The sequence below is a fragment of the Oncorhynchus mykiss genome, chromosome 24 (assembly GCF_057628025.1).
Source record: "Oncorhynchus mykiss isolate SJ-2025 chromosome 24, ASM5762802v1, whole genome shotgun sequence".
Taxonomy (NCBI): domain Eukaryota; kingdom Metazoa; phylum Chordata; class Actinopteri; order Salmoniformes; family Salmonidae; genus Oncorhynchus; species Oncorhynchus mykiss.
Genome location: NC_143045.1, coordinates 40,566,129 through 40,580,000, shown reverse-complemented (window position 1 = coordinate 40,580,000; position 13,872 = coordinate 40,566,129). Strand labels below are relative to the sequence as shown.

At 42.5% G+C, this 13,872-nt stretch overlaps 1 protein-coding gene and 1 long non-coding RNA gene across 11 annotated transcripts in view; both read right to left on the bottom strand.

Moving 5' to 3' along the window:
- The window catches only part of LOC110503435 (protein CASP-like), a 158,008-nt gene that overhangs the window by 43,579 nt on the left and 100,557 nt on the right, over nucleotides 1-13,872 (bottom strand). For 7 of the 8 annotated variants that reach the window (XR_016491437.1, XM_036962149.2, XM_036962151.2 and 4 more), the window contains exons 12-15: nucleotides 13,080-13,138; nucleotides 5,493-5,538; nucleotides 4,558-4,654; nucleotides 1,691-2,437 (exon numbers count right to left, since the gene is read on the bottom strand). Coding sequence is in view for 7 of the 8 variants with exons in the window: in XM_036962149.2 (XP_036818044.1) it covers nucleotides 1,691-2,437; nucleotides 4,558-4,654; nucleotides 5,493-5,538; nucleotides 13,080-13,138 (949 nt within the window). In the remaining variant the exon portion in view is untranslated. The remainder of the gene's footprint in view (nucleotides 1-1,690; nucleotides 2,438-4,557; nucleotides 4,655-5,492; nucleotides 5,539-13,079; nucleotides 13,139-13,872) is intronic. The other variant, XM_036962155.2, reaches the window with a different exon arrangement.
- On the bottom strand, nucleotides 8,731-10,553 carry LOC149972437 (uncharacterized). 3 transcript variants are annotated; one of them, XR_016491445.1, is made up of 3 exons: nucleotides 9,446-10,553; nucleotides 9,005-9,256; nucleotides 8,731-8,972 (listed from the first exon to the last, which is right to left on the bottom strand). It is a non-coding gene; the product is annotated as an uncharacterized LOC149972437 (long non-coding RNA). The 3 variants fall into 3 exon arrangements; XR_016491446.1 differs by having other exon boundaries at nucleotides 8,731-9,037; nucleotides 9,131-9,256; XR_016491447.1 differs by having other exon boundaries at nucleotides 9,131-9,256.

Here is a 13,872-nt window from a genome sequence, read left to right as displayed (position 1 = left end):
TAAACTGTAGTATTGTCCTCCTGTTAATCAATACTATTGATCCTGACTGGTAAACTGTAGTCTTGTCCTCCTGCTAGTCAATACTATTGATCCTGACTGGTAAGCTGTAGTCTTGTCCTCCTGTTAATCAAAACTATTGATCCTGACTGGTAAACTGTAGTCTTGTCCTCCTGTTAATCAATACTATTGATCCTGACTGGTCAACTGTAGTCTTGTCCCCCTGTTAATCAATACTATTGATCCTGACTGGTAAACTGTAGTCTTGTCCCCCTGTTAATCAATACTATTGAACCTGACTGGTAAACTGTAGTCTTGTCCCCCTGTTAATCAATACTATTGATCCTGACTGGTAAACTGTAGTCTTGTCCCCCTGTTAATCAATACTATTGAACCTGACTGGTAAACTGTAGTCTTGTCCCCCTGTTAATCAATACTATTGATCCTGACTGGTAAACTGTAGTCTTGTCCTCCTGCTAGTCAATACTATTGATCCTGACTGGTAAACTGTAGTCTTGTCCTCCTGTTAATCAATACTATTGATCCTGACTGGTAAACTGTAGTCTTGTCCTCCTGTTAATCAATACTATTGATCCTGACTGGTAAACTGTAGTCTTGTCCCCCTGTTAGTCAATACTATTGAACCAGACTGGTAAACTGTAGTCTTGTCCCCCTGTTAATCAATACTATTGAACCTGACTGGTAAACTGTAGTCTTGTCCCCCTGTTAATCAATACTATTGATCCTGACTGGTAAACTGTAGTCTTGTCCCCCTGTTAATCAATACTATTGAACCTGACTGGTAAACTGTAGTCTTGTCCCCCTGTTAATCAATACTATTGATCCTGACTGGTAAACTGTAGTCTTGTCCTCCTGCTAGTCAATACTATTGATCCTGACTGGTAAACTGTAGTCTTGTCCCCCTGTTAGTCAATACTATTGAACCAGACTGGTAAACTGTAGTCTTGTCCCCCTGTTAATCAATACTATTGAACCTGACTGGTAAACTGTAGTCTTGTCCCCCTGTTAATCAATACTATTGATCCTGACTGGTAAACTGTAGTCTTGTCCCCCTGTTAATCAATACTATTGAACCTGACTGGTAAACTGTAGTCTTGTCCCCCTGTTAATCAATACTATTGATCCTGACTGGTAAACTGTAGTCTTGTCCTCCTGCTAGTCAATACTATTGATCCTGACTGGTAAACTGTAGTCTTGTCCTCCTGTTAATCAATACTATTGATCCTGACTGGTAAACTGTAGTCTTGTCCTCCTGTTAATCAATACTATTGATCCTGACTGGTAAACTGTAGTCTTGTCCCCCTGTTAGTCAATACTATTGAACCAGACTGGTAAACTGTAGTCTTGTCCCCCTGTTAATCAATACTATTGATCCTGACTGGTAAACTGTAGTCTTGTCCTCCTGTTAGTCAATACTATTGATCCTGACTGGTAAGCTGTAGTCTTGTCCTCCTGTTAATCAATACTATTGATGTGCCAAGGCTTCAGTATTGATCCTGGATGGTGAAGGGAGGAAGGAAGAGGCATTTTGGGACGACTAAAGCAACACCTGTGACAGACACAGGTGTGACACACACACACACACACACACACACACACACACACACACACACACACACACACACACACACACACACACACACACACACACACACACACACAGGCCTCTCACCTCTCTGTCGTCCCTGGATACTGCGTAGTGCCAGGATGTTCTGCTCGTCAGACAGGAACTGCCTCATCTTGTGGAAGGGCTCTTTGCCCCGGATGGTCAGCTTGCTCCAGGGTTTGGGCCGAGCCAGGATCTCACTGACCGAGCCTTGGGACAGGCCCAGAACATAGTGGCCAAACACCCGCTGGCCAATGTTGTGTTGAATCAGCTTCTCCTTGATCTGCCGGGCGATCTCTGTGGTGTCCATGTCCTCCCAGTCAGACACACTGCCCCCAGTCCCCTCAGACTGGCTGGGAGAGGGGGACAGGGCACCGCCACTACCGTTCACCTCTGGGCCTGCAGGAGACTGCTGGGTGGGCAGGGGGCTGGCCGAGAGCGGGACAGGGCTAGAGCCAGAGCCAGGGGTGGAGGTAGGGGTGTAGTGGACAGGGGCGAACAGTAGAGCTGCTCCCTCAGAGGACTCCTGCAGGGCTTTGGAGTAGAACGTCTGCATGAGCTGGCGCTGCAGGAGGGAGTTGAGGGACATCTTGCCCCCCACCGGAGGAAAGTGGGGGCTGTAGAAGTCCTGGCCGATGCCAGTGGGGGTGAAGGGGTGTGTCCCATTGGTGGTGGAGGTGTAAGGGGGGTCGGAGGGGATCTGGGGCAGGTGGAGATGGGGGGACGGGGGGAGAAGAGGAGGAGGCAGGGAGGGGGTACTGGGTGTGGTGGTCTCCTCCACGGATGCCTCTTTCCCTTTTCGTCTGGCTGACCCTATAAGAAAGGTCAAACACAATGCATTATGGGGGAGACAACAAAAAAGGGGTCTGAATTTAAAAAAAATAATTTTATTTAAGTTTATTTTTAAGGTCAATGTTGTTTAATATATAAATATATTTTCTCTCCCTCTTCTTTGCTAAACACCCCCAGACAAGAGGCCCATGATGCATTTGTGATTTGTACCTTTCTTGTAAGTGACAACCTGGGATAAAAAAAAAAAGAAGCACTTAAAATCAGTCAAAATGGCTGCTGCCCAGCCCGGAGCCTGGCAGGCACGGGAAGGATCCAGTGGCTGCACCGCTACAGTATAACAGAGAATCTGATTGGGTCTAATGGCAGTATAAGAGTGCTGTGATTGGTCGTCTGTGAGGGTGAAGGATCAGATTGCGATGGCACCCCATGTCAGGAGGAAATTGATTTCCTTGTTATGAATCCTTAGTTCAGTCTTTACTTCCAGAATAAAAGTAATTCTATTAACACTGACGTTGAAGTCTTTCTGGGAACTTAATCATTCCATTCCAGGTAGTGATTTGGACATTGTTATTTGACAAAGAAAAGAAAACATTTGTGTCCAAAAACAACAACAACCCCGCTCTTGAAAAAAAAAATGCCCATCAGTCATTATCCAACAGGGCAAAGGTCATGTCAAATGTAGAGAATGCACAGCACTGTTGACACTAAGTCAAGCACTCTGGCTTCCTAAAACTGAGTACAGGAACAGCCCATTATAACCTGAGTATGTTACCAGGTGAATTGTATAGGAACAGCCATTATAACCTGAAGATGTTACCAGGTGAATTGTATAGGAACCTCCCATTATAACCTGAATATGTTGCCAGGTGAATTGTATAGGAACCTCCCATTATAACCTGAATATGTTGCCAGGTGAATTGTATAGGAACCTCCCATTATAGCCTGAAGATGTTACCAGGTGAATTGTATAGGAACCTCCCATTATAGCCTGAATATGTTGCCAGGTGAATTGTATAGGAACCTCCCATTATAGCCTGAAGATGTTACCAGGTGAATTGTATAGGAACAGCCCATTATAACCTGAAGATGTTGCCAGGTGAATTGTATAGGAACCTCCCATTATAACCTGAATATGTTGCCAGGTGAATTGTATAGGAACAGCCCATTATAACCTGAATATGTTGCCAGGTGAATTGTATAGGAATCTCCCATTATAACCTGAATATGTTGCCAGGTGAATTGTATAGGAACCTCCCATTATAACCTGAATATGTTGCCAGGTGAATTGTATAGGAACCTCCCATTATAGCCTGAATATGTTGCCAGGTGAATTGTATAGGAACCTCCCATTATAGCCTGAATATGTTGCCAGGTGAATTGTATAGGAACAGCCCATTATAACCTGAAGATGTTACCAGGTGAATTGTATAGGAACCTCCCATTATAACCTGAATATGTTGCCAGGTGAATTGTATAGGAACCTCCCATTATAACCTGAATATGTTACCAGGTGAATTGTATAGGAACCTCCCATTATAACCTGAATATGTTGCCAGGTGAATTGTATAGGAACCTCCCATTATAACCTGAATATGTTGCCAGGTGAATTGTATAGGAACCTCCCATTATAGCCTGAATATGTTGCCAGGTGAATTGTATAGGAACCTCCCATTATAACCTGAATATGTTACCAGGTGAATTGTATAGGAACCTCCCATTATAACCTGAATATGTTACCAGGTGAATTGTATAGGAACAGCCCATTATAACCTGGTATGCAAGATGTTGTGCAGCTATCTTTAACATGAAGAGATAACGTCCCCTCTACCTTAACGTCCCCTCTACGGTAACACTGGTACCCATATCAAACACTGGTACCCATATCAGACACTGGTACCCATATCAAACACTGGTCTATACTCAATGCTGTGTGTGTTAGTAACCACTTTAGGTCCCAGGCCCCAACCCCCAACCCCCAGGCCCCAACCCCCAGGCCCCTAACCCCCAGGCCGCTAACCCCCAGGCCGCTAACCCCCAGGCCCCTGACCCCCAGGCCCTGACCCCCAAGGTCCTGACCCCCAAGGTCCTGACCCCCAAGGTCCTGACCCCCAGGCCCTGACCCCCAAGGCAGACTGACTCACCGCTCAGCTCAGTGTTTGCGATGCGCAAAGAGGAACTCTCAGACTGCAGACTATGGTTCTTCTCCAACAATAACACTTCTAGGGGTTTAGACATGACCTGAGAGAGAGAGAGAGAGAGAGAGAGAGAGAGAGAGAGAGAGAGAGAGAGAGAGAGAGAGACAGAGAGAGAGAGAGAGAGACAGAGAGAGACAGACAGAGAGAGAGACAGAGAGAGAGACAGAGAGAGAGAGGGACAGAGTAATGTTTACTGTTAATTTTTATTGTTTATTTCACTTTATATATTCACTTTATATATTATCTACCTCACTTGCTTTGGCAATGTTAACACATGTTTCCCATGCCAATAAAGCCCTTGAATTTAATTTAATTGAATTGAGAGAGACAGAGAGAGAGACAGAGGGAGAGAGGGAGAGGGAGAGAGAGAGGGAGAGAGGGAGAGAGGGAGAGAGAGAGGGAGAGAGGGAGAGAGAGAGACAGAGAGAGAGAGAGAGAGACAGAGAGAGAGAGATACAGAGAGAGAGAGAGAGAGAGAGAGAGAGAGAGAGAGAGAGAGACAGAGAGACAGAGACAGAGAGACAGAGAGAGAGAGAGAAACAGAGAGAGAGACAGAGAGAGAGACAGAGAGAGAGAGAGAGACAGAGGGAGAGACAGAGGGAGAGACAGAGGGAGAGAGAGAGAGAGAGAGAGAGAGAGAGAGAGAGAGAGAGAGAGAGAGAGGGGGGGAAGGAAGGTGGATGGGGAGGAGAGAAAGAGAGATGGGGGAGGAGAGAAAGAGAGAGAGAGGAGCATGAGAGAGGTAGAGCAGGAGGGAAGGTGGGGGGATGAGAGAGAGGGGGGGAGGTTGTGAGATAAAGGAGAACAGTTATACACGTCAGCAGTATTTACAGAAGTCTGTCTGTCTCTATGCAGAGGAAGAGGAGGGGTTTTCCCTGTACCTGCACTGAGCTGTCTGATGGGCCAAACTCCATAGACTTGAGGATGCTGTGGAGCAAGAGACAGAGAGAGACAGAGAGAGACAGAGACAGAGAGACAGAGAGTGAGATACAGAGAGAGAGAGACAGAGAGAGACAGAGAGAGATAGACAGAGAGAGAGAGAGAGAGAGAGAGAGAGAGAGAAAGTTACAGGAAAAAGTTACGAGTTACAGGACAAAATAAAAACCCTCCAACCCAAAAAGGCCTGTGGTGTTGATGGTATCCTTAATGAAATGATAAAATATACAGACAACAAATGACATTTGGCTATACTAAAACTCTTTTAACTCTTTCATCCTTAGCTCTGGCATCTTACTCAATGTTTGGAATCAAGGACTGATCACCCCAATCCACAAAAGTGGAGACAAATTTGACCCCAATAACTACCGTGGGATATGCGTCAACAGTAACCTTGGGAAAATCCTCTGCATTATCATTAACAGCAGACTCGTACATTTCCTCAATGAAAACAATGTACTGAGCAAATGTCAAATTAGCTTTTTCCCAAATTACCGTACAACAGACCATGTATTCACCCTGCACACCCTAATTGACAACCAAACAAACCAAAACAAAGGCAAAGTCTTCTCATGCTTTGTTGATTTCAAAAATGCCTTCGACTCAATTTGGCATGAGGGTCTGCTATACAAACTGATGGAAAGTGGTGTTGGGGGTAAAACATACGACATTATAAAATCCATGTACACAAACAACAAGTGTGCGGTTAAAATTGGCAAAAAACACACACATTTCTTCACACAGGGTCATGGGGTGAGACAGGGATGCAGCTTAAGCCCCACCCTCTTCAACATATGTATCAACGAATTGGTGAGGGCACTAGAACATCTGCAGCACCCGGCCTCACCCTACTAGAATCTGAAGTCAAATGTCTACTGATGATCTGGTGCTTCTGTCACCAACCAAGGAGGGCCTACAGCAGCACCTAGATCTTCTGCACAGATTCTGTCAGACCTGGACCCTGACAGTAAATCTCAGGAAGACCAAAATAATGGTGTTCCAAAAAAGACACTGTTGCCCTAGAGCACCCAAAAAACTATACATACCTTGGCCTAAACATCATCGCCACAGGTAACTTCCACAAAGCAGTGAACGATCTGAGAGACAAGGCAAGAAGGGCATTCTATGCCATCAAAAGGAACATAAATTTCAACATACCAATAAGGATTTGGCTAAAAATACTTGAATCAGTCATAGAGCCCATTGCCCTTTACGGTTGTGAGGTCTGGGGTCCGCTCACCAACAAAGACTTCGCAAAATGGGACAAACACCAAATTGAGACTCTGCATACAGAAATCTGCAAAAATATCCTCCGTGTACAACATAGAACACCAAATAATGCATGCAGAGCAGAATTAGGCCGATACCCACTAATTATCAAAAATCCAGAAAAGAGCCATTCAATTCTATAACCACCTAAAAGGAAGCGATTCCCAAACCTTCCATAACAAAGCCATCACCTACAGAGAGATGAACCTGGAGAAGAGTCCCCTAAGCAAGCTGGTCCTGGGGCTCTGTTCACAAACACAAACACACCCTACAGAGCCCCAGGACAACAGCACAATTAGACCCAACCAAATCATGAGAAAACAAAAAGATAATTACTTGACACATTGGAAAGAATTAACAAAAAAACAGAGCAAACTAGAATGCTATTTGGCCCTAAACAGAAAGTACACAGTGGCAGAATACCTGACCACTGTGACTGACCCAAACTTAAGGAAAGCTTTGACGATGTACAGACTTAGTGAGCATAGCCTTGCTATTGAGAAAGGCCGCCGTAGACAGACCTGGCTCTCAAGAGAAGACAGGCTATGTGCTCACTGCCCACACAATGAGGTGGAAACTGAGCTGCACTTCCTAACCTCCTGCCAAATCTATGACCATATTATATACACATATTTCCCTCAGATTACACAGATCCACAAAGAATTTGAAAACAAATCCAATTTTGATAAACTCCCATATCTACTGGGTGAAATACCACAGTGTGACATCACAGCAGCAAGATTTGTGACCTGTTGCCACAAGAAAAGGGCAACCAGTGAAGAACAAACACCATTGTAAATACAACCCATATTTATGCTTATTTATTTTATCTTGTGTACTTTAACCATTTGTACATTGTTACAACACTGTATATATAATATGACATTTGTAATGTCTTCATTGTTTTGAAACTTCTGTATGTGTAATGTTTACTGTTCATTTTTATTGTTTATTTCACTTTTATATATTATCTACCTCACTTGCTTTGGCAATGTTATCACATGTTTCCCATGGAAATAAAGCCCCTTGAAATGAATTGAGAGACAGAGAGAGAGAGACAGAGAGAGAGTGATAGAGTATAGAGAGAGAGTGAGAGTGAGAGTGATAGAGAGAGAGAGACAGAACAAGCTTCTACCCCCAAGACATCAGACTGCTGAACAGCTTCTACCTCCAAGCCATCAGACTGCTGAACAGCTTCTACCTCCAAGCCATCAGACTGCTGAACAGCTTCTACCCCCAAACCATCAGACTGCTGAACAGCTTCTACCCACAAACCATTAGACTGCTGAACAGCTTCTACCCCCAAACCATCAGACTGCTGAACAGCTTCTACCCACAAACCATTAGACTGCTGAACAGCTTCTACCCACAAACCATTAGACTGCTGAACAGCTTCTACCCCCAAGCCTTAAGACTCCTGAACAGGTAACCAAATGGTTACCCAGACTATCTGCATTGTGCCTCCCCCAACCCCTCTTTTACGCTGCTGCTACTCTCTGTTTATCTTATATGCATAGTCACTTTAACTATACATTCATGTACATACTACCTAAATGGCCCGACCAACCAGTGCTCCCACACATTGGCTAACCAGGCTATCTGCATTGTGTCCCTCCACCCGCCAACCCATCTTTTTACGCTACTGCTACTCTCTGTTCATCATATATGCATAGTCACTTTAACCATATCTACATGTACATACTACCTCAATAAGCCTGACTAACCGGTGTCTGTATGTAGTCTCATTACTAACCTGTAGACCTGCTCATCGATACGGTATCTGTACCCCCTGTATATAGTCTCATTACTAACCTGTACCCATGTATATAGTCTCATTACTAACCTGTACCCCTGTATATAGTCTCATTACTAACCTGTACCCCTGTATATAGCCTCATTACTAACCTGTACCCTCTGTATATAGTCTCATTACTAACCTGTACCCCTGTATATAGTCTCATTACTAACCTGTACCCCTGTATATAGTCTCATTACTAACCTGTACCCCTGTATATAGTCTCATTACTAACCTGTACCCCCTGTATATAGTCTCATTACTAACCTGTACCCCTGTATATAGTCTCATTACTAACCTGTACCCCTGTATATAGTCTCATTACTAACCTGTACCCCCTGTATATAGTCTCATTACTAACCTGTACCCCCTGTATATAGTCTCATTACTAACCTGTACCCCCATGTATATAGTCTCATTACTAACCTGTACCCCTGTATATAGTCTCATTACTAACCTGTACCCCTGTATACAGTCTCATTACTAACCTGTACCCCTGTATATAGTCTCATTACTAACCTGTACCCCCATGTATATAGTCTCATTACTAACCTGTACCCCTGTATATAGTCTCATTACTAACCTGTACCCCTGTATACAGTCTCATTACTAACCTGTACCCCTGTATATAGTCTCATTACTAACCTGTACCCCCTGTATATAGTCTCATTACTAACCGGTACCCCTGTATATAGTCTCATTACTAACCTGTACCCCTTGTATATAGTCTCATTACTAACCTGTACCCCTGTATATAGTCTCATTACTAACCTGTACCCCTGTATATAGTCTCATTACTAACCTGTACCCCCTGTATATAGTCTCATTACTAACCTGTACCCCCTGTATATAGTCTCATTACTAACCTGTACCCCCATGTATATAGTCTCATTACTAACCTGTACCCCTGTATATAGTCTCATTACTAACCTGTACCCCTGTATATAGTCTCATTACTAACCTGTACCCCTGTATATAGCCTCATTACTAACCTGTACCCCCTGTATATAGTCTCATTACTAACCTGTACCCCTGTATATAGTCTCATTACTAACCTGTACCCCTGTATATAGTCTCATTACTAACCTGTACCCCTGTATATAGTCTCATTACTAACCTGTACCCCTGTATATAGTCTCATTACTAACCTGTACCCCTGTATATAGCCTCATTACTAACCTGTACCCCTGTATATAGTCTCATTACTAACCTGTACCCCCTGTATTTAGTCTCATTACTAACCTGTACCCCTGTATATAGTCTCATTACTAACCTGTACCCCCTGTATTTAGTCTCATTACTAACCTGTACCCCTGTATATAGTCTCATTACTAACCTGTACCCCCTCTGTATATAGTCTCATTACTAACCTGTACCCCCCCTGTGTATAGTCTCATTACTAACCTGTACCCCTGTATATAGTCTCATTACTAACCTGTACCCCCTGTATTTAGTCTCATTACTAACCTGTACCCCTGTATATAGTCTCATTACTAACCTGTACCCCCTCTGTATATAGTCTCATTACTAACCTGTACCCCTGTATATAGTCTCATTACTAACCTGTACCCCCTGTATATAGTCTCATTACTAACCTGTACCCCTGTATATAGTCTCATTACTAACCTGTACCCCTTGTATATAGTCTCATTACTAACCTGTACCCCCTGTATATAGTCTCATTACTAACCTGTACCCCTGTATATAGTCTCATTACTAACCTGTACCCCTGTATATAGTCTCATTACTAACCTGTACCCCCCCTGTATATAGTCTCATTACTAACCTGTACCCCTGTATATAGTCTCATTACTAACCTGTACCCCTGTATATAGTCTCATTACTAACCTGTACCCCCTGTATATAGTCTCATTACTAACCTGTACCCCTGTATATAGTCTCATTACTAACCTGTACCCCCTCTGTATATAGTCTCATTACTAACCTGTACCCATGTATATAGTCTCATTACTAACCTGTACCCCTGTATATAGTCTCATTACTAACCTGTTGCCCTGTATATAGTCTCATTACTAACCTGTTGCCCTGCTCATCGATATGGTACCGGTATCCCCTGGTACATAACCTCGTTATTGTTACTCATCTATTTTCTACTTTAGTTCATTTAGTAATTATTTTTCTTAATATCGTTGGTTAAGGGCTTGTAAGTAAGTATTTCACGGTAAGGTTCATTCATTCAATGTGACAAATAAAATTTTTAATCTATTTTTATTTTGACTTTAAAACAGAGTGTAATGACTGTGATAGGATAAAATTGAGGATGGCTCAACAACATTGTCGTTATTCCACCACTCTAACCTAATTAAACACAGTGAAAAGAAGGAAGCCTGAACAGAATAAAAAATATTATAAAACATGTATCCTGTTTGAAATAAGGCACTAAAGTACAACTGCAAAAACAAAGTGACAAATCAATTAGCCTTTTGTCCTGAATACAAAGTGTTACGTTTGGGGGTAAATCCAAAACAACATATTACTGAGTATCACTCTCCATATTTTCAAGCATAGTGATGACTACATCATGTTATGGGTATGCTTGTAATCGTTAATGACTGTGGGGAGTTTTTCAGGATAAAAAAATAAACATAATAGAGATAAAACACAGGCAACATCCTAGAGGGAAAACCTGGTTCAGTCTGCTTTTCCACCAGACACTGGGAGATGAATTCACCTTTCAGCAGGACAATAACCTTAAAACACAAGGCCACATCTACACTGGAGTTGCTTACCAAGAAGACAGTGAATGTTCCTGAGTGGCCGAGTTACAGTTTTGACTTAAATCGACTTGCAAATCTATGGCAAGACCTGAAAATGATTTGTCTAGTAATGATCAACAGTTTTGTTTAAAATTCTAATAACATGTTTTCACTTCAGTCATCACAGAGTATTGATCAGGGAGGAGAAAAATCTAATCAATTTAGAATTCAAGCTGTGACAACAAAATGTGGAATAAGTCAACAATAATAATAATAATAATAATAATAATAATAATAATAATAATAATAATAATAATAAGTCAATAATAATAATAATAATAATAATAATAATAATAATAATAATAGTAATAATAATAATAATAAATAATAATAATAATAATAATAATAAGTCAATAATAATAATAATAATAATAATAATAATAATAAGTCAATAATAATAATAATAATAATAATAATAATAATAATAATAATAATTCAAGGGGTATGAATACTTTCTGGCACTGTATTTTATTTAACTTTTATTGAACGAGGCTAGTCAGTTAAGACCAAATTCTTATTTACAACGACGGCCGACACCGGGCCAAATCCTAACCCGGATGACACCGACACCGGGCCAAATCCTAACCCGGATGACGCTGGGCCAGTAATGCACCGCCCTATGAGACTCCCAATCACGACCGGTCTTGATTCAGCCTGGATTCGAACCAGGGTGTCTGTAGTGACGCCTCTAGCAGCGAGAGGCAGCGTGTCGGACCGCCGTGCCACTAGGAAGTCATGAGAGGGGTATACCACAAAGCAGGTTCAATGAGTTAGCCAGGTTCAATGAGTTAGCCAGCTACTGAAACTTTGATAAGCAACCAGAAATTACTATTGAGTACTATTGATACTATTGAGTAATATTGATACTATTGAGTACTATTGATACTACTGAGTACTATTGATACTATTAATACTATTGAGTACTATTGAGTACTATTGAGTATTATTGAGTACTATTGATACTACTGATACTATATAGTATTATTGAGTACTATTGAGTACTACTGATACTATATAGTACTATTGATACTACTGATACTATATAGTTCTATTGAGTACTATTGATACTATATAGTACTATTGATACTATTGAGTACTATTGTGTACTATTGATACTACTGATACTATATAGTACTATTGATACTACTGATACTATATAGTACTATTGATACTATTGCTACTACTGATACTATATAGTACTATTGATACTACTGATACTATGATACTATATAGTACTATTGATACTACTGATACTATATAGTACTATTGATACTACTGATACTATATAGTTCTATTGAGTACTATTGATACTATATAGTACTATTGATACTATAAAGCTGAGATGTGTTTTTGGTTGTGGAGTCCATTTGACCATGTCAAGAGTATCTTTCTAAAATAATAATATTAATAATAGGTAAAGTGATTTCTGAATATCTACCTGGCTAACTCATTGATCGTGTTTTGTAGTAATCCCTTTTGGTTGATTATCTGCATTGACGTCTGCAAATAAAGGATCAATAAAACACACACACACACACACACACACACACACACACACACACACACACACACACACACACACACACACACACACACACACACACACACACACAGTATTGAGTTATAGATCAGAGGCCAAGAGGACCTGCTTCCCTTCAAAACATTAGAGAACCACAGAAACACAAATTCACCTCAGCTCTTTCTTCACCTCCTCATAGTCAGCCTGTTCCTGCAGCTTTCCCTCCAGCTGCTATAAATATATGAGAGAGAGCGAGAGAGAGGCAGAGAGACAGAGAGAGAGACAGAGAGAGAGAGAGAGACAGAGAGAGAGAGAGAGGCAGAGAGATAGAGAGAGAGAGAGAGAGAGAGAGAGAGACAGAGAGAGAGAGAGAGGCAGAGAGAGAGAGAGAGAGAGAGAGAGAGGCAGAGAGAGAGAGAGAGAGACAGAGAGAGAGAGACAGAGAGAGAGAGAGACAGAGAGAGAGAGAGAGACAGAGAGATAGAGAGAGAGAGAGAGAGAGAGAGAGACAGACAGACAGACAGGATATGGGTGGAGAGAGAGGGAGGACCGAATAGTGGAGTGAGGGGATGAGAGCAGAGAGGGAGGGGAGAGGGGATGGGAGCAGAGAGAGGGAGGGGAGGAGAGGGGATGAGAGCAGAGAGAGGGAGGGAGGGGATGAGAGCAGAGAGAGGGAGGGGAGGAGAGGGGATGAGAGCAGAGAGAGGGAGGGGAGGAGAGGGGATGAGAGCAGAGAGAGGGAGGGCAGGAGAGGGGATGAGAGCAGAGAGAGGGAGGGGAGGAGAGGGGATGAGAGCAGAGAGAGGTAGGGGATGAGAGCAGAGAGAGGGAGGGGAGGAGAGGGGATGAGAGCAGAGAGAGGGAGGGGAGGAGAGGGGATGAGAGCAGAGAGAGGGAGGGGAGGAGAGGGGATGAGAGCAGAGAGAGGGAGGGGAGGAGAGGGGATGAGAGCAGAGAGAGGGAGG